The following is a 21081-nucleotide window of genomic DNA, read 5'->3' as shown; positions in this document are numbered from 1 at the left end:
TCCCTTTCCCGACTTATCGCTTTGGTTTTAAATAAGAAGTGCTACTTTCATCTTTGAGTAGAACCTATCTCTCCCCCCCTCCACCCCAACCGCAGCTAATCTCATTCTAAATGTCTATACCCCTGCTACTTCAGCTGCTACAGAATTTCCAAGAGAAACTCAATAGTGGATTCTGGAGAATGGGAGAAAGGGATAAGAGAAAGGGGAAGAGAGGCCAGAAAGAGCAGAGAAAAGGAGAGGAGACAAAGAGGAGTCAGATAAAGAAGGGAACCGGGGAAAACTTGGGGGCAAAGGCTGAGAGTGGAGCTGTTATAGGAAGTTAGAATTTTTTTCAAGTTCGGAAGCTTTTTATGGTTATGTCATGGAGTGAACTCACCAGCAAGGCAGGAATTCACTATGATCGGGAAGGCTCCTCCTAAATCATCTCACTACTGTACCAGAGATTTCCGAAGGAAAGAAAATGTTTCTATTATAAGAGAAAACAAAAAGGAATGAGAGAAGAGAATTTATAAACACCCAATGGAAGCTAGATTTATTAGGGAGGTGTAAAGCTGAAGGAAAAACTGAATTTGCAGTCTGTGTCCTCTCTCGGGCAGTGAGACACGGGAATTCCTGTGCTAATCAATGCTCTACGGTCAAAGCTTTCTCATTTCGCTCTCGGAGTAAGGTAAGATAGACCTGGAATTGGGGAAGGGCAACAGAATTGCCGAGCAAGCCTGATCGTGGGGAGTCAAGGAGGATAGTATTCCCAGACGATATCTCCAACCCAGATCTCTCCAAATCAAGAACTCTGACCTTAAAGTAGCAAAAAAGCAAGAGCTTCCTCTCCTCCATCCCTCCCAAGTATCCCAAAATAGCTAGGTAGTCCAGTATTTCTTCTTGATGGATCTGGACAGACTCGGACCTTTAAGAAAAACAGAAACACCACAAGGAAAGGGACATTTTCAAACACCAATGTTCCCATCATCAAAATATGAACTAGAGAAGTCTAGATTGCCCCTCAGTTTCAGGAAGAACATCCATTTGGAGCCTTCAGGAACCTTATAATATCTATATAAATAAGTGGGTAGACAAGCAGGTACGTAATTAGGTGGCCCGACAGACTACAAAAATAGACAAACATTTCAAATCCCTTGTATTCCAGAGACCCACTCTTCTAATTTCATTGTTGCAAGAGGGACAAAATTCCAGAGGGTATCCCACAAACACCTTTGCTCTGATCCTCAAGAAAAGATCCTTGCTCAGCCTATTTCTTTGCCAGCCTGTTTGTCCTGCAGCCGGCCTCGAGTCCCCACATCCGAATCCTAGAAGTCAGCTTTTACCCTGAAGCTGTCTTCTCCCTAACACGTCTGGATCTTCCTATCTCTCCTCATTTTCACCTGTTCTACTTCATATAGAAAGACCATTCACTTATACCCCTAAAAAACCCTATGCTTCAGAACCACTGTCTCACATTTATCTGAACACATTATTAGTGGTGAATGTCCATTTTAAACACATTTGGTCCACCCCTATCAAGCCTTCCATCAAGCCTTCCACTTGGAGAACAGGGATAGATTTCTTTCTCCTCTTAGTGGGATTGTAATTCCTTATTTTCTACGGAAGGTAGGAACAAATATTTATATTATATATATGTGTGTGTGTATGTATATATGTTACATATACATACAATATTGGGAAATGATCACAATTAATCTGATATTATCATTATGTTCAAATGATTCATGACTTTCAGTTAATATACAATTTACTAGCTTCGGGGGCGACTAAGGTGTTGCGTAAAACCTCGGTGCCCTAGAGCCAGCGCTCCGGGGATTTTAGCATGGAGCAAGGGCGCCATCTAGCGGTCAGTCCTCGACAAGGTCCGACCTGGGGCTGCAGTCCAACCTGGTTGCCGGGAGAAAGAAGAGAAAAGGGAAAGGAAGAGAAGGAAAACAAACAAACAAACCCACAACCTCTAGTTATCAGCAAAGCGAGGAGGAATGAGAAAGGAAGAGAAAGTGTTGAAATCAGGAAACGGTTCATGGAGTTTTGAGGATAAGCAAAAAAAAAAAAAAAAAAAAAAAAAGTCAGAATAAAAGAAAACATAAGCTGTTTTCTCTTCATTCTCTCCCCCGCCCCTTCTGCCTAGAAGCATCCAGTGCTGCAACGTTTATGGACCATACGAGGATTGAGGGTTGGGGGTGTGGGGGTGGGCGGTGTGGAATGAACGCTTTTGAAAAGCCACGCAATTGTTTCGGACCCTGAGACTAAACAATTGGGCTTTCTATAGGGAAGAAGGGACGGAGAGGACGAGAGGGGAGAGGGGCTGTAAATAGATCAGAGCCTGTCCCGATCCAGACGTCTCGCCTTAACTTTGTGTGTGTGTGTGTGTGTGTGTGTGTGTGTGTGTGTGTGTGTGTGTAGCTCTGTTTATGACTCCCAATTCTAGGAGCCTGCAATTGCTAAGGGGTAGAGGGGTGGGAGGTGGAGTGGGGGGGGGGGTGTGGAAGAACAAAGAGATGAGTCCGGAATGCTATATCTAAAGCGTCTGTGACAACAGTCCCCTCCTCTCCTCCTCCTTTTCTTTTCCCCTTGTTGCCCCTTTTCCCTTCCCCCTCCTCTCACCCTACATCCTACGCCACCCTGAGTATGTGTGTGTGTGAAACTTCGAGGTATCCACAGATGTAGTCTTTGCCCCTACCCATCCCCACCCCCCCCAATCCCCGCCTCAGTCCCAGCGCTAATTTGGGAGAACCGGAAAGTTTCCGCTCACTGTTTGCTTTGCTGCTATTTAGTTTCTTAACCTTCAGAAATTTCTACGCTATAAAGTTTTATAGCGGTCATATTCTTTTACTGCAGCGCACACTGCATTGAATTCGCTCTCGGGGTCTCTTTGCGTCCCTCTCTCTCTCCCTGTATTTTCCCTCTCTTCAGTGACAAGTGACTTCCCAATCTCTTCCCTTCACAAGTCATCTCTCCTCTCTTTGTTTTCCCCTTCAAAGTAGCCACCTCCCATCCGTGGGACCCCGGCGCCACTGCAGAAGTCCCTTTCTCTGATTCCCTAGCTCTGTTTCCTGCTGATGTCCGCTCTCCTCACAGGGCTTCAGTGGAGAAGAGCTCAGCGCTATCTGCCGACCACAGAGCCGCATCAGCAGGACCGGGGCCAATTACTATGCATGTAATATATTTTCTACGATATATAATAAAAGCTTGTATTTTCTATTACTTAGAACATCTATAGAGTGTGAAGGAAATCCCTTAACACAGACTTCCAGATTTCTCTCTCTTAATATAGTTCTCATTCCCATTTATTTATTTTTCTAGGTTGAGGGGAATAAGCCGGCATTTAATTTTCTGGACTCTTTATTCCTGGGTTATCTCTCTCCCCTTACAACCCTTAGAGAGTTTCAAAAAAAAAAAAAAGGAAAGGGGCTGGCATCAGCAGATCGATTAGCAGCTTGGACTAAGGTCAGATGCAAGACTCTCTGGTACACCCAAGTCAGACCAACCCAGGCAGTGGAGCAACACCAAAAATAATTACAAACTTCTAGCTAGAAGGGATGGGTGTGGTGATTGCTCCAAGGTTGAGATGATCTACATCCAGCAGAAAGGGGGGGACACAAGAACCTCAAGAAACCAAACCTATGATTCTCTGGAAAGAAAAATAAATCTTTCAAGTCCCCAGAACAGTCTCTCATACTTTCTAAGAGTACACCTTCTGACTGCTGCTTGTGGTTGAGGTAAGGCAAAGGAAAATAAAAACCTTAAAGAAGGCATCCTTAGAAAGCACCCCAAATCCCATGTTCTGGAAAGGCTAAGCAGGCTAAGTGAAGAAAGGATATAGGAAAGACAGATCGAGGAGAGGACTTTTCCAAATGAATCCAAATGAGAAACCCTTGGCCTGCTAAGGACCTCATTTTTTTTCCCCCTTAGAGAACAGAGATGGGGCACTAGAATAATTCCATGGACGTTCTGAACAGTATGGTTCTCCTCTTAGGGAAATCTGGAAGAAACAAACCTCTTCCGACTCGGAATTCCCGCTTACAGCAAACCAGTTAAGGAAAGCTGATCCCAGCTGATCCTATGGATGAGGATTCTACATTGGAAGAGTAATAATTTTATTGGGCCCAAAGTATCTACTCCGCAATTATTTACCTATGACTACCTAAAGGTGACATTCTTTATCGCGGGCATGATTTATTCAAGACAAGAAGGAAACCGGAAAAATAGAGAAATCGGTACTTAAGCAGTTGTTTTAGTCCCAGTAAAACGGTTTAGACTGCGGGAAAGCAGCAGGGCTGACTGGAGCCAGGATATGGGTGGGTGTGGATAATATGAGAGAGAGAGAACTCAACTCTCCTCCAAACTTATAACTATTTCTTTAATATTCTTTCCTTTCTCTTCTTTACTGGATTAGGACTCAGGCTTCCCAATTTAGAAGCTCAGTTCCTGAAAGCAAACATAGAACCCACCGTTTCTAGGAGTGGGAACGGTGAAGGTGGAAGTGGAGGGGTAGCTCCCCATCTCTCCTTCTATAAGGTTAAGGGAATTCCACCTCAGAGAAATCTGATAATATCCCCAAACAGCCTTCCCGGAAACAAGGCAGTGTCTTAGGCGGGTAATTGGAGAAACAAGAGATACACGCAAAAGAGATTTATTTTGAGATATATATATATTTGGGGGGATTCTTTCCTCTTTTTTCTTCCAAAACGAACATTCTGAGAGCTATATTCACCCCCTCCCTTCCCGTCTTCCCCTCCCCCCTCCCCAAAATAAGTGGCAACCGAAATCTGGAGGCATGGTCACCCCCCAAAAAAGCACAAACACTGACACAACATTACAACACCCACCGACATAGCAAAAAGTTCTAAGCGAGTTTCCCCATCGAGCAGCCGGGGGAAAAGGAGAGATGGTTCCTTCAAAACCCGGTTTGGGGAATGCGGGTACGGGGAGGGACAGAAGAGGGAGGAGAAAAAAGCATTAGTTTGTCTCTATGAAGACTTCCATTTGTCCTTTCCATTCGGGACTAGGTCCAGGGGAAGTCGTCTTGGTACACTGGTGGTCCCAAGTTTGAGACCGAGTCCGGATTCTCTGCGCCTCCCAGAGGGTCTCGGGATTCTTTTTCCAGGCGAGATGGAACACAGCGGGACCAACCATTTCCTTCCGAGAGGAAACTTCGAGAGTCCACAGATTCCACTGGCTTTTTGAGGGCATGTTGAACCAGAAACAAAACGATAAGAAGGGAAAAGAGAAGACCTTTGCAGGTCCTTACTGAATTCACAACTGAGTTTTGTTATTCACAGTTCCTCTTGGAAGGGAGAGAGGAGGGAATCGATTCACAATAAATTACAAATCTGAGTCTCCCGCCTTGCCTCGGTGAATAGAGCGCCGGGTGAAGTGAATAGAGGGAGCTGAGTTTACTCTCCAAGGTATTAATTAGACGGTTTGTCCGGGCTGGGACTGGAGTATTCCAAGGTTCAGGGCCTAGGGAAGTGCTCCGAACTGAGAAGGCTGCAGGGGCAGGGCTGGCATTTCGCAATACAGAACAAAAACAAAAATGAAGGTATGGAGAAGAAGATGGAAAAAAAGGATCGGGTAATAGTTCTATCTTTACCATAAAAATACCAGGAGTGTGTCAGGAAGGGATCTAGAGATAGTGAATTCGAACAAGACGCACTTTGCTCTTACTACACCCCACCTCAGCTTCTAGCTCTGTGCAGCGTTTTCTGGTAGGTATATGTGTTTGTTCTAATAAACTAGAGATCTTCTGTGGGCAAGTATGAAGAGAATGAGTCTTCGATTCTAAGAACAACTCCTAGGATGTACCTGGGGGGGTGGGGGGGAGGGCGCGAGAAGGCAAGGGTTGCACCAGATCTTTTTGCAGAGTTGTATCCTGGAAGGATACTTAATACTTCAAGGATATTAAGTATAATTGTGCGTCCCTATGCCTACGTTTGTTCAATTTGAGAGAAACTTGTTTAGGGATGTCGAGCTGTATATGTAGATTATGTATTTTATGTATGAACAGTGTATTTGTGAGCAGTCCGCAATTCGAATTATGTGATCGATGTTTCATTTGTGTTCACTCGTGTATTATACAGGCATCTATCGGGTTTATCTATTAAAGGTTCTCCAAGGGCGGGTTTCTGTTTGGCCAGCAAAATTGGTGTTCTAACTCAATGCAGGGATGGAGGGAGGCGGCTAGGCTGATTTGGGACATATTTTCCCGTCTGCTAAAAAGATCTGAGCTGGTTACATCTACTTTCTAAACCAAATGTGATCCCCGTCTCCTATTTTACTGCTCTATCTTGGAGTTCCCCAAAGCATCTTCAACTAGGAAGCTGGAGAACCCAAAGGAGAAGGAGAAGAGGGAGGAAAAAAAGGTTTTGGGCGCAGATAAGATCTGCAATAAAAAGGAACCCCCTCCCCGCTTACATGATTGAAACTCTGGTAACATTGTGTTGAGAACCATCTCTTATAAATAAGATTCGATGGAAGTGAGGGGCTAAGTGAGGGCGTGGGAAGGGGGTGGAGAGGCTCAATCTGTCTATTCTTTGCCTTGTTCCTTATTCATTTTCTTCATTTTCATCCGTCGGTTTTGAAACCAGATTTTGACTTGTCTCTCACTCAAGTTGAGGAGTCTGGCCACCTCGTGCCTACGGTCCCTCGTGAGGTACATATTGAATAGAAACTCCTTCTCTAATTCCAGCGTCTGGTATTTGGTGTAAGGGCATCGCTTTTTCCTGGAGGAGCGGGCATGCAACCAGTTGGCAGAGGGGTTGGCTGAAAGAGAAGGAGCGATAGAATCAAAAGAGAGAAAGAGAAAGATGGCCAGGAAGAGAGTCAATTCCCCCAACCTTTATAGTTTCAGGATATGGCCCTTGGCCTGTCCCACTTCTGTCAGTACTTCTTCACATGCATTCAGGGCCTTAGTAGTTCAAGGGGACAATAAATACCCAGTTCGTTCATCTGTCCTCCCCCCTCACTCCAAGTCATCACCTAGAGGTGGGAATTCACCTAAAATAGACAACTAAGAAATTAATAATAAATAATGACGACCTACGGTTATGAAGTGTTTTATGACACTTCTCTGGTTCATATTTCCTGACTGGCAAGGAGCTCTCACGTCTTCCTCCTCCAACCCAAATCTCAAACACTTTCCAAAAGACTACAGCTCCTTTCTAAACCAGATAGAGTTAAAAAGCTCTCTTCTATATTGCTCAGAATTATAAAAGTGTAAAAGAACAAGGCAAGATGAAAGAAATAAGGGGGAATATGCTTGACAAGGGGAGGGAGATTTGGGGTCAGAACAAAACTGAGTTCAATACCAACTTATGGAAAATGCCCTGAGCCCCTTCCAAGTCTCAGGGGACTTGTGTGCTAGTGTCAAAACATACACAGGAACACCCAAATTCACAAGCACAGGGGCACACAAGTACATAGGCACACACATTCAAATTGCAACCATTTGTCAACTCCAGCCCACTCGACTTTGCCGGTGGCTCTGAAATAACTTATGATTGCAATATTCTCACCTTGGCCTCTCTAGGCCTCAGAGTTTGGTTAAGCCAAGGTTCAGAGAAAATATTCAGGGAAATTGAGGAGGGGTGGGGCGGGGGAGCCAGAGCCTAGTCTCAAGTCTCTCCCTATCCCATCCCCCATAAACACCTACTTTGCTCAATGCCATACTGTGCGCAAAGATGGAAGAGACGGGGAGAAGAATCAGGAGAAAAAGAAACAAAACAAAAATTAAGAGACAACCCTCTTCTCTGTCCCCTTCTCCCTATGATTTTTTTTGAATTCTTGAAAATAAAAGATGAATCAGTGGAAAACAACAGCCGGTCTGGGGTTGGTTTCCTCTCCCGAAATGGAATGCCCTGAATATTTTAAAATAATCCGGTTAATCTGACGCTATAAGTACCGTGTCTCACCAATTTGCTGCGCTATTTCCTTAATGTGATTGACTGGGCTGGGACATGGAGCAACATTAAATATTAAAGAGGAAGAAAGCTGTTAATAATTGATGCTGGCGAAGCTGCTCCCTCTTTTTAATGGGATTTCGAGGCCGACTTTGAGTCTTTGGGGGAGGCAGTGTGGGTGTCCTAAAATACGAACTATTTCCCTTTCAGTCCCGCCAGTTCGAGGGGGACATTTGTTCAGTAGAGAAGGCTGGGAGGGTCGTTTTTTCCAACAGAGTTGACCCCAACTCTAACCCTGCTGAGCCACCTCCTGAGCCCCCACCCCTTATTGCCATCCCTCTCCAGACCACTGTGGCGTGGAAAAACCATGGGGAATCAGACAGAGGGGAGCCAGGACTGTAAATTGTATACTTAGTCCCAACGGAAAGACAGAGACAGAGAGAAAAGGGAGGGAGGGAAGAAGGGAGGGAGAGAGAAAGAGAGAGAGAGAGAGAGAGAGAGAGAGAGAGAGAGAGAGAGAGAGAGAGAGAGAGAGAGAGAGAGAGAGAGAGAGAGAGAGAGAGAGAGAGCCTTGTCACATCTTGTCTCCGCTTTGTTTATTGTTTAGAGGCATGGTTTTTGCCCAGGTACCTCCTACCTTACTTCCCTTATTCGATTTCAAAAACGGGGACAGGCAGTCAATACTAGGGAACTTGCTACTTCTGAAAGATTGGAGAATTCAGAAAGGAGTATTCCTGGAGGGTTTTTTTTGGGGGGGGAGGGAGAAAGGGGAGCAATGCAAGACAAATTATGTTCAGAAAAGTTGAGCTGCCCTTGAGCTTCTTCACACGCAGTCAACTCCATCAGTTCTTCAATCTAAATTTGGGATTTCGACCTGCGTACCAGGAGAAAAGCTCCCTGAGGTGTCAAAGCGTTCCAAATGAAACGTAATGATACAACCCACAGAGGCACTGGGCAGGGGCACCCCCTGAGGGAAAAGTTTAAGGGCTGGGTAAAGTGAATCATGCTCAGCTGAAAAAGAAGCACGGACGATGTGGACTGGCTCAAGCTCAGAGGGACCAGGAAGACATCGAGGAGGCGGGAGGCTTCCTTCCCAGGCTTGCTGCGCCCGTGCCCACATTAACTCCCGGCCCGGAGGGGGAGCTGGCGAGGCGGAGCTGGAAAGACTGGAACGGAGGAGGCGGAAGTCTTGGGACTATTATTGCTTGTGTTTTTATCCTTTTCCTTTATCTTTTCCTCCTTCCCTCCCCCAAACAGGGGACGGAAGCGACGCGTGATCCAGTTTGAACAATTCACCAAGCTGTTGCATCTCAAATAAAACCTTAATGAGGCGCCCCACCCTCCTTCCAGTCCTTCCCTTCTTTGCTATTTGTTTTTACTGTTTGCGCGCAGCTCAGAAATATTAATTTCACCGACAGTGGATTTAATCTAAGAAATACGAGCGCTCTAGTTGTCCCTAGAACCTCCCATACACACACTTTCACAGAGCGAACTTAACAGCTTAAGTCTCGGGGCCAGGGATCTCTTCGAAGCTTCCCAGGTTCCCCTCACGCCTTGTTTTGCTCCCCCTGGTCCCTGACTCTCTCCTTGCCAGTTCAGTGGCCCTCTCCCCTCCAACTTCACTCCAATCCAGCCAGCAGCTCCCCGCCTTCGAGCACGGGAGAGAAAAGGAAAAGAAAGGAAAGAGAAAAGAAAGAGAAGAGAAAACTCGGGAAACTGGTCCAGCTTGTGCTTATCGCCTGGACAAAGCTCCTCCTAGAATTTTAAGGGGACTGCCACATCTATCCCCTTTCCCGCCTCCCGGGGTAGTTGGCCTGCCCCACTTCCGAGTATCCCGCCCTCCATCCTTCTCACTCTCTCCGCCCGACACCGTAGTAACTTTACATTGTCCGGGGTTTATTACCTCCCTCCCAACTCCCCACCTCTTCCCTCCCACCCTTCGCTCTCTAGCTGCCGTGGCATTTCCTCACTTTTTATAACTTACTTTGATCAGGCCTCTCTTTGTCTTCGCTTCCTTCACAAAGTTTATTGTCTCCGTAGCCGGGTCTTTGATTAGATAGGATAGCTTCCCTTCCGGACGAAGTTTCTAAATTGTACTCCGGGGTGCCCTGCTTAAGGAGCTCCCCTGAGCCCCCCAGCAGCGGCTCGGCTTTCACCAGGGGCTGCCCCGGCCCCCCCTCACTCCTGGGCACCGGCTCCAACCAGGTGCGGAGATACCTGCTCTCCGAAGGCGGGACGCTCTGGTGTTGGATATACGGGTGGTAGACAGAAGGGAGGCTCCCGGACGAGTGAGGGCTCAGAGGCGTCCACGAGGCGCTGAAGACAGGAGCTTTGGGCTGGAAACTACAGGAGGGGAATTCGAGATGCTCCGCGTGGCCGGCTTGGCGAGGACTCGTGTATTGGCCGGAAGGAAACTTGGCTGGAGGCGCGTCTTCACTCTCGTGACTTATGATCGAGTCAACATAATAACTGCTAAGCGTCCCAGAAATGGACATTCTCAGACATTATACAGGGAACGTTTTCAGGGAAGGGAAGCGCTAGCGCGGAGGCGCCCTATATCGGGAAAGGTGGCTACAGGACAGGTCTGAGGGTTTGGACGCGACCCCCCAACCCCCCACCCACCCACCCCCACCCCCTGCTCAACTTCTCAGCCAACAAAGTACAGTTGAGCAGCCGGGCTCGGCGCTTCTTGCAAAATGATTGGTCAAAGTTTTTCCGACTGCCTGATAAAGCGTCAGCTTCGACGTAAATCAATCGAGCGAGGGGGCTGCGCTCCCGCTGTCATCCGCGCTGCATTCCATATCAAGGATGAATTGTTTTATGCAATGTGGCAACACGTCAGGGCTCCAGCGACCACGTAACCTCAGCCCGAGCCGCCGGCCGCCCGGGGTCCCCCCCGTTTGGAGGAAGGGGGGTTTAAACTCTCAACATGGGCGGGGGTGGGGGAACGGGCGGAGAGAGCTGTGAGCTTCGTTGGAGGGACTCTGACTGCTCAGCACTCTCCCCTGGCGGGTCGCAAAGGGAAAGGACCCCAGCCTGAAGAGCAGCCGGAGAGATCCTAAGGAATAATTAAAAAATAGATGGTTTCCGCTCCTTCACACTCCCACTCCTCACTCTCCCACCCTGTCAAGGCCTCCTTTCCTTTCCCCAAGCTACTCAAATATGAATTTATTCTTGTTTAAAAGCTGAGTCGTTTGAGATTGAAGAAAAACTGGATGAGATCATGAAAGAGGCGATAGAGACATACACAGATACAAAGTGAGGAGTTTGGGGAGGGGGGAATAAGTGACCTGGCTTTTAAAATATTTACTACACTTAATTTGGGTGTAGCGGGATTGACAGAACCCAAAGCTCGTCCTCCCTTGTTTCCTTAATAACTGAAGAAAAATCCTCTCCCCACCAAAAAAATAAAAATAAACAACAACGGAAGAGAATGGGGGACCAGTCCAGCAGTTCTCCGCTTGAAATTAGAGCTCATCCTGAGTTTAATGGGCTAGTGAAATACAGTAAACGGGACACGGGAAACTTGCGCCGGGTAGAGTTCAATAAAAACTTAACTCTAGATGCTTCTGATTTTGTCCTGAAGAGGTGGAGGCTGAGTGCTCTAGACGGGAATGCAGAGAGAACTTCTCTGTAGTTTATACCTCTCTGTGCCCCCCAGCCCACAAAGTTAGTCTTATCCTGTCATAGGAAGAGCTATTGGTCATTATTTTGGGTGTCACTTCAGTTGGAGAAGGAAAGGGCTAGGAACATGGGCACTCGATGTGTGCTGGACCTTTAGATTGGAAAAGTAACAATTTACAATTTTCCACTTGTCCTTGAGGTCCCCAGTTCCACAATTTGAGATTGCAATGGAGAATGAGAGAGGAACAAGTCCTCTCCTCTCTTCTCCCTGAATCAGCTTCTCTAAGGCAGGTTACCACAATCTCCTCCCGGAAGGCAATCATGAGGCAGCCGAGAAAAGGTTGAAGAAATAGCCTCCCACCTCCCTGGTAGCCTCGCCGGCGCTTCCGAAGCGCCCGTTTAATTGAGATAAACTTCGCGGGCACTTGAGAGGCCCGACCAACACCTTGGTTCGTCTCCCATCTCACCAAGCTTCCTCTCCTCCTCCTCCTTCTAGGAAAACCCTCAGTGGTCTGCTCCTTGTTGGGGAGCCACAAGAAGTTTGGGATCCACTCTAGGAAAGTGTGGTGTGGAAGAAAGGGAGGAGAAGCAAAGTGAGAGAACTTTATTGGAATATGATTACTTTGGATTAGTATGGTGTGTTGTTTTTTTTTGTTTGTTTGTTTTGTTTTTTTCAGGGTTGCTGATGTGGTGTTTTCAAAGTGAGGTGTTGAAAGTCTCAGTGGCCTGAGCAAATGTCTTGAAAAGCTTAATCCCTCTGCAGCAAGAAAAGTCTTGAGGAGGCCGGGGGGAATAGAGCAAGCTGTCTCCAGTTCCAACTCTCTAGTAGCCCTGTTATCTCAGGCTCCCTTAACAAAAGGATATAGGGTCATTCCAACTTATGATTTTTCGATTTTTCTCTGCTTTGGGGTCATCTTTGGGGGGAGCAACTCTTCCCTTCCTCCTCCCTTCCTCCTCCTTTTTCTTTCCAAATGAAGCCATCTTGTGTCATTACATGTGAAATACGAGGGCGAAGCGCCATATTTCTTTCCATGATGGCGATTCCAAAATGATTTTTTAAAGATCAATCCTGGCATCTAGTACTGCCCCACCATCTCCACCCCCATCTCCTCCTCCTCCTCCTCGAACCTAGCTCTCCCGAGAGCGACAGTCCAATGAATCCAGGACCCAAGAACACGAGGATCCTCGGGGGTTTTCCCCAGACGCCTTCGGGTAGTGTGGTTTGCCCCTAACTGGCTCAGGGATGCTTGGCAGAGCCCGGAAAAGCAACAAGGCTGGAGCAAAGAGAGAGGGAGAGAGGGAGAACGCGAGCAAAGAGCAGCCCTGAATCAATATTAAACTTAAAACACCTGTTCTCTATTTGCGAGACGGATGGAGCCTTCTGTCGGCTTACCTGTAATATATTCCCGAGGGAAAAAAAAAAAAAAAAAAAAAGAGCTCTCCTCCTCTACCATAAATAACCGCGTTATGAACCATGGCAGAGCTGAGTATATAATTTTCTGTAGTATATAAATTAGAACACAAATGGACGTAGAGGCTGGAGGCTAGGATATAAGTATATAATACATACATGCATATAATATGTATATGTGTGTATATATCCAGGTATGTATGTGTATAAATATAAATGTGTATATAAATATATGCATATAATACACACACATATACATTCATATACACACACACTCACGAATCCGAGATGGTCGGCTAGGCAATTTCCTCCTGAGGCTCTTTAGCCCTTCTGTTTTCAGTCGGTTGATAGTCTCTGTTCTGCTTTCAGGACGTCAGAATCCGGGTAATCTATTTCGACTGGCAAACCTCATTAAAAAAAAAAAAATTTTTTAAGTGCTCAAAAAGGAGGTTGTAATTTAGGATTTAATGAAGGCAGAGGAAAGAGGACTGTAAGGGTTAGGACCTCTGTGTTTCTTACTCTCTGAGAAATTGGGGCAAATCTGAAGAAGTCCCGAGAGATAAAGGTTTATTTTTTAGTTTGGTGTCTGAGTTAGGGTGATCAGCGTGGGTTAGAGGAACTCTTGCCCTGGGATTCTAGAGAAATTCTACATAGGAACCCTAACAATGGGAAGCAATTATTTGGGGGACTGCAGCTTATCTAACTCTTTCCCCCTTTTGGAGGGGATCTGGAACTTTCATTTCAGTTTGTATATGTGTGTGTGTGTGTTTGTGTGTAAAATTTTCTCCCATTGAAGGTTTGCAACTGACCTCACCCCAAAGAACTTTTAAGGAAGAGAGAAATCCAGAGCAAAGTCTTATGAAACCTCAGTTCTCCAAATAGGGACTCCTGTGTTCTAAAGCCTCCCACTATTTTCGTTTAAATTGGGGAGTGGGTTCAGACCAAAAAAAAAAAAAAAAGTGAGATCTAGGCCCAGAAAGCTCCTTAAAAATAACTATATTATATAAAACTATAAATCACTATAAATTTGTTATAAATTTCTATGCAAGAAGGGATTCTAGGATTGAGGGGCCCTGGACGCAGAGCAGAAATCTTATTTATCTTCCAATGAGATCAATCATAATTGTTGTTTTTGCTCCTGAAATACAGCTTTTCTAGAGAGTAATTTGAGTCCTGAATTATCCTAAGAAAGTGATCAAACATTTCCTTTCCTCCTCCCCTTCAAAACAGCAAAAGAATCCTAAAGAGCAAAATATCTTTTATTTTATAGGCAGAAGACCCATCTTCTCTCTCTCAGCCTCTTGCTATTTTCTGCATAGAATCTATGGTTGAACACAGTCAGCTGGGATTGGAAGCGAGGAGAAAGCCCATTATGAAACCAGAACATCCTCCCATTTGACTCTCTCCATCCCTTTGAGGGCCCATGGACTGGAATTCTTGAGAAGAATGGAGTCCGAGATACTGGGCAAAGGACCCCGGGTGAGTTTGTGCTAGGATCTCTTGACTGAGTGCTCGAAGATTCCCTTGTTAACATCCAGGGAGAGAAAGAGAGACAGTGAGACAGAATGACCAAAGGAAATAGAATAGAAAAGGGAAGGAAAGAAAAGAAAAAGAAAAAGAAAAAAGGGAAGGAGGGTGGGTAAAACAGGAAAGGAGGAAAGAAGGAAACAAAAATGCAAGCATATCATATATTTTATGTCACATAAGCAACAAGCATTTGTCTAGTGCCTCCTATTTCTGTAAGGCATCGTACTATAATACATACATTATATATAATGCATGAGAATATAAGAAGTGTGTATGCTTATGATAAATATTCTGACTATGAAATATGTGCATGCAAATAAGAATACAACTATAGAACAGTGACTTGTATGTATAATAATGAAACTTGTACCTTTTTTATAATGTGTCTTCCAATATTCTATTTTATAAATGTGTCATAAAAATATATGTGCATATGTATGTACCCTTCCTATAGAAGATGCTTAATAAAGCTGTACTGGGTAGCTGAATGTGTCTAACCTCTGAGCTTCCCCGTGTATAAACATTATATTCTGGTGCAAAGAGATGCGAATTTATGTTTACAGTTTAATTATAAAGTATGAGAGGATTCCTACAGAATACAAAGAAAAATCAGAAACCAGTCTCAGTATTCTGAAGCTGGTTGCAAGCCTCTAAAATTGATATTACACACACATATGTATTGCATAAATATGTATTGTGTTTCTATGTATATCGGTCTTAGCTCTTAATAGAATTCAGATCCATAGACCTTCCTTTATAAGTAAATGAAATGCACGCAAATGGACTCATGAGATTGGGGATTTTATATTTCTCTTTTTTACAACTCTTTCACACATAAAGAGCAGAGAAGTTTATTTATTTTAATCTATGGGCAGGAATGGACCTTAATTGTCCTTTTTTAAAAATCAACAATCACATATATACATATGGATACATATATATATATGTATGCATATATATGTATATATATATCTGCTAGTTAGGTAGATCTACCTAGAAGCTCTTGATGTATCACTTACGTGCGTGCACACACTTCTTCAGCTGGTCCGGGTTTTTTTGTCTAAGCTCTGCTCCAGTACCAATATTGTTTGGGGACCCAAAAAGCAGAGAAGACATTTCTCCGGAGAAGCACAGAAAGACACCAAAAAATTGTTGTGGTCTCAAAGAGATATGCTCCAAAAGTTGGACATGCTATAATCATTGCACAATTGCATGTAGCAGATAATGTACCCCAATGTGTCTACACACATCCCTCTGCAGAGACTTCCAGATAGTTTTTACCAACTTTGTGCCTCCACCAGCATTTGGGTTGTGAGAAGATGAAGGGTGAGCCATTGTATCTTTGGGTGAGGGATTAGAGGAACCAAACGGAGACTGGGGAGGGAAGACGAGAGGCTGGGCGGGGAAGGATCCGCTCCAGGTAAAAGGTTGTTACAGAATGACTTCCATAAAACCTGTGGTTGTCGTAAACCTCTCTGCTTTCCAAAGTTTCTTTATTTCTTTCCCTCCCTCCCCCTTTTTTTCTTTCAATGCTTTTCCTGGAGGGATTGGTGTGGGGGTGTGGGGCGAAGGCCGTTGAGGGTGGAAGGCAATCACTGAGCCAAACTAAAACTTTACAGGAGCTGAAATGGTCCAAAAGAAAAGTCAGATAAGGTCTAAGAAAATGAAAAACTTTGACCACTTTCCCCAATGAGCTGAAATAGAATTGGTCTTTGGAGAAATCTAGGGGAAGATTTATTTCATACCCTCTGAAAAGGGCTGGCTTGATTTTTTAAAATTGTTGGGCTTCTTTAACCAGAGATCAAAAATTCCCACATGTCTCACCCTGGGCTGGAGATATCTATTACTTGTTTGTTCGAACTGCCTACTCTCTTAGCTCGATCTCCCCGCCTGGGGCAGATAAGGACTAAGTGCTGGAAACAAAAGTCCCTCATGCTTTCTTATTTCCTCTATCTCTTCTCCCAACTCCATTAGTTCAGCACCCTACAATTTAACAACTCCATAGGCAGAGAACTACAATAACTTGAAAAACCCTAAAATTTCTGAGCGCTTTACAAATTTAAGCGCCAATCTCTGCCCTGCCATTTGAAGTCTCTCACCCAGGAGTGGGCTTATTAGCCCCATGCAACAATCTTTTAAGAAACTATCCGTCTCTTAGTAGTTTCCCTTCTCTGAGATATATTTTATATCCAAGTTTTCGATATAACTTATGAAAATGAGGGCTGATGAACTCCTGCAATAGTTGACCAGTTCGAAAGGTTATTTTTTTATCCCACTGTCCATAGCAAGGTCAGAAAATGTGGGTTGCTCCCTAGGAAAGGAAAAGTCAGAAGCCTTCCACTTTTCTCCTCTATTGGGAATCCCAGAATATTCACTCTCACAATACTAGAATTTGCAGAATCCCACTCATCCTACTTCACCTTGGGGTAGCTCTGAAAACTCTCTTCTCTCCCTTTCTCCCATTTGCAGAAGTAGAGACAAGGGTTCCCTACTTGCCAACGAGACAGAACAACTAGATTAGCTACAAGTTTAGGATAAAGTATCCCTCTAAGAAGGGGAAAAAACACCTTCTGGACTCTTGAGTCCAGCTTATCGGCCTAAAGTATTTGGGGCTTCTTCAGGAGTATCAATAATGGATTTGAAAATTTTGGGAATCACATTTCTTCGGCATACTTGACCCTGAAAGTCGGAGATTTGGAGCTTATGTAGTTTTTGAAAGGCTAAGAGTGAACAAGAACTTTCACACTGATATCTCAAACGAGTTCTTCAGTCGCCAACTCCCTGAGGGATGAGATATATCGACATCATCTCCAGCAACATAGCAATATAGTTTGGTGAGTCCGAATCCCGTTGAGAATTTAATTATTGGGGCTTGACAAGTCCAAGGGCCACCGCTGCTCTTTCTTGACACCACCTCCAGCTCCACTTGAAGGAGAGAGAGAGAGAGAGAGAGAGAGAGAGAGAGAGAGAGAGAGAGAGAGAGAGAGAGAGAGAGAGAGAGAGAGAGGAGTTTGTGCTTAATTCTGCTCTCTTCCAGCATGTTCTTCCCCCAACTTTGGCTGGTTCCAGAGTTCTCTGCTCTTTCCCTCTTTCGCCTTGTGCCTGCCGGCTCCCAGACCCTGCCAGGCTGACCGAGGAGCAGTAACTGCAGTGAATCAGGTGGTTTAATGTTCTTGTGTTTAGAAATCTAGGCCCAACAACAGGAAACTACCTAACCCACTGAGCAGTTCTCATCTGCGCTTTGGGTCAGGGACTTGACTGATCCAAGGCGAGGCCTCTGGGGCCATTTTGTCTGACATCAGTTGCGAGTTAAAACTTTTCCTCCTCAGTCCTCTTTCTTAATAGAAAACAGTTGCTAGGAAACAAAACCAACAAAAGAATCGATTTTGAGACAGGAAATCAGAAGCGAAATTATTTCATATTTGCCAGGGGCATCACCCTCCGCCCTTCTTTCCCTCAAAGATTCTCAGCTAGATTGAAGTGAAACAAGCAGAAGCAACTTGGCAGTTAGAGCGATCCCTTATTTTCCCTTCATTATGACGTTCCCCACCTTGTCTTCGTATCCAATCTTCCCAACTAGCGGCTTTTGATCTCCACAGATTAAAAGACTTAAAAAAAAAAAAAAAAAATCTAGGTGAACGAGAGAGGAGGTGTCTGCACTTGCCATCTGGCTTAACTTTTGCCCCAAGTTTTTGAGCTATTCAAAGGACAGTCAGTTTTAAATGATGAGAATCCATGTAGAGGACAGCCAAATCCCCAAAATCTTCAGTCTATCCTCTCCAATGAGATCAGTTAGGTTAAGTCAAAGACCGAGAAACACACAGAGAGACAGGTACTGAGAGAAGATTCACAAGGAGAGAGGGTGGATTAAAAAACATGTAAAGGAATGAAATTTAATGAATTAGCTTGGGTTAGGGATGAGATGGGGTAGCAGTTTCTTTTAGGGGAGGAAGGACAACTGGGGTTGAATATTAAAAGCAACATTTTCAACAGGAGCTTTGGACTTTGGAAAACGAGACATGGAAAATAACTTCCATTTGCTTCCTGATCTCAATTTTCAGACACCGATCTCTCATTGATCCTCTCTCCAAAATCACAATGCTTTCTCACACAATCTTCCCTCCCCCACCCGAACTGCAACACAAATTGGATAGCTAAGCTCTGCTCAAGAAAGTACTCGACTTACCTGAGAAGCTGTTTCGTTGGTGGAGAGTTGGGGAGAGGAGGGTTCGAGTTATTAAAAAGTGACTAAGAGTATAGGAATTAAACCCACTTCCCAGCTCTCCACCTCCAAACTCAAGTTTTTGAGAAAGGATAGTACTCTGAGGGAATGAAGGGCAATGCCTAGTCAAGGAAGTCCACAGGGAGACATAGCCTGGCCTAACTTAACGTCTCAACCTTCCCCCTCAACTCCCCCTGCCCGGGTGGGGCCGAAGTATAAATCTAAGGTACCGGAAATACAATAAAAGTTCACCGTGTTGATGAACTTCCAACAGTTTACATCCCCTCGAGCGGAGAAAAGAAAAGCAACTGGGGGTTGGGTGTTGGGGGGGGTAGGGCAAGCTAAAAAGAAGGGGAAACAAATTTACGAGCGGGAAATAGAAGGACCAGCCTAGATCCCTTTCTTTTCTGAAGATAGTACTTTGTAGTGAGAGAGAAAACCAGCTCTGGCCCCCTTTAGAATATTGACTTTACGTCCCACACCGCCCCCACCTTTTTGGCTCTGCTAAATGTTTCCAAAAGAGGTTTGACTCAGCCCTGACCAGAGATGTAGGGAATGAAAAGAGGAAGAAACAGGAGACAGATCGATGGAACTTTAGGGCCAGATCTTTGATTAGTGAAATAATGGGGAAAACAGGAGAAAATCGTCAATTCCGGGCCAGACTCTTGAATCAACCTCCATCCGGAGACCAATTAGGGTTCGAAGAGCTTTATTCTTGATTCTATTTAGTTTCCAACTTCCTTCCACTTGGAGGTGTTTCCAGGCAAAGAATCCCTCCATCCTCACCAATTTTTATCTTTCAATTATTCAGTTATTTGAATGTTTTGATGGAAATTTTTTTTTTTCAATTTATTTTAGTGAATGAGGAAGAAATAATTGAAATCCTTGCCTTGATTCATTGCTTTGGGCATTTATTTGCGGAGTAGAGCTGGTGGGGGTGGGGTGGGATAAAGGACGAGTTGGGAGGGCGGGCTTCTCCTAAAGAAAAAGAATATGGGAGTAGGTCCGGGTACCAAAAAGCAAAAGGAAAGAGACAGAACGAGTGACTACAGCCATGGCCTAATTCTGGCTAATTAGGACGCCTCATATCCAAAAACCCTATTGCCTCCACAGTGATTTGTATTGACTAGTTAGGGTTTGGGGGGGGCGGCGGTTGACGAAGGGGAAATAGTTGATTTTCTTTTCTTCTTCTGGAGAAGGGAAAACCACCCTTGCTTTCGGGACAGTTCAAGTAAGCACAGCGAGTAAAGGAGAACTGAGATAATTTTAAGGATACTTTTGACTAAGCAAACTTTGCAAACCAACTCCCCATCCCTTTTCCACTGAGCCTCTTCTGTTCTATTCTTCTGATGACTTTGACTGAGTAGGAGGAACTAAATCGAAGCTAAATCTACATCAGCAAAGTAAAGAAATTCACTCTTTTATCCGGATCATTTCAGCCACCCCTTACCTTGCCTACAGGATGCGAATATTTGGGGGGGAGATGAAGTTGAGCCCCAATTATTTAGTTAGCCTCCCTGAGTGACAGTTTCTCAGGATATGTGTCTACATGTAGGATCCTAGACTCAGAAGGTAACTGGAATACAAGCTGCATCGTAGTAACCAGCTTTCAAGGACACTTTCCTCTTACTTTCTTATCCATATACAAAGAGAAAACACTGGGACTTGTGAACCCATCACTGGAGCCTCAATTTTCTGGGTAATTGTGGTTAAAGTGGGTTTTATTGTTTGTTTAGTAAAGGCTGGGAAGAGTCAGATGACTTTTTGTTTCTCTTAGGAAAAAAGGGAGGGGAGCCTTTGAACCAGAAAAATTCATATTATTGTACTATTCTTTCTGGACTGACTTCTTGATGGTTAATTCTCCATGATATCCGTTAGACAGAAAGTGGGGAAGGATGCTGAAAGGACAGTTTTATTCTCTCTTCAGAGAGGAAAAGAGAAAAGGGATGGAGAAAGCAGAAAAAATGGAATATACACTGGAGGGAATGATGCAGGCAAAGGTCCCAACCAGGCAGATTGTGCTTGTATGAGGGAGCGAAGGAGAGAGGAAGGGGAAGCAAGAGAGAGACAGAGACAACCAGAGACAGAGATAGACACGCATGCAGAGAGAAAGAGAAAGAGAGAGAGAGAGAGAGAGAGAGAGAGAGAGAGAGAGAGAGAGAGAGAGAGAGAGAGAGAGAGAGAGAGAGCGCATTCATGAATAGCTTTCAAACAGGAAGCTGTTTCTACCCACATTAACATGAATATTACAGGATGTACAAACAGCTCTGAGTTATATATCCTCCTCCCCCCCACACCATTACAGTTGTCTCCGTAGTTTATCTCTTTGTAATGCTATATATTTTTATTTAAAATATTGTTATGACACCTTTTTACAGTCTTCTCATTTACCAGTA

General features: G+C 44.6%; 1 protein-coding gene across 1 annotated transcript; it reads right to left on the bottom strand.

The window, feature by feature from the left end:
* Nucleotides 1–4620: 4620 nt before the first annotated feature.
* HOXB9 (homeobox B9) lies at nucleotides 4621–10508 on the bottom strand. Its single transcript, XM_074261260.1, has 2 exons — nucleotides 9886–10508; nucleotides 4621–6765 (listed from the first exon to the last, which is right to left on the bottom strand). Exons 1-2 carry the CDS (start codon nucleotides 10394–10396, stop codon nucleotides 6530–6532), a joined length of 747 nt encoding a protein of 248 aa, XP_074117361.1. The 5' UTR covers nucleotides 10397–10508; the 3' UTR covers nucleotides 4621–6529.
* Between the last annotated feature and the right edge of the window lie 10573 nt (nucleotides 10509–21081).

Source organism: Sminthopsis crassicaudata, chromosome 4, assembly GCF_048593235.1.
Source record: "Sminthopsis crassicaudata isolate SCR6 chromosome 4, ASM4859323v1, whole genome shotgun sequence".
Taxonomy (NCBI): domain Eukaryota; kingdom Metazoa; phylum Chordata; class Mammalia; order Dasyuromorphia; family Dasyuridae; genus Sminthopsis; species Sminthopsis crassicaudata.
This window is presented reverse-complemented; position numbering and strand designations above follow the sequence as displayed.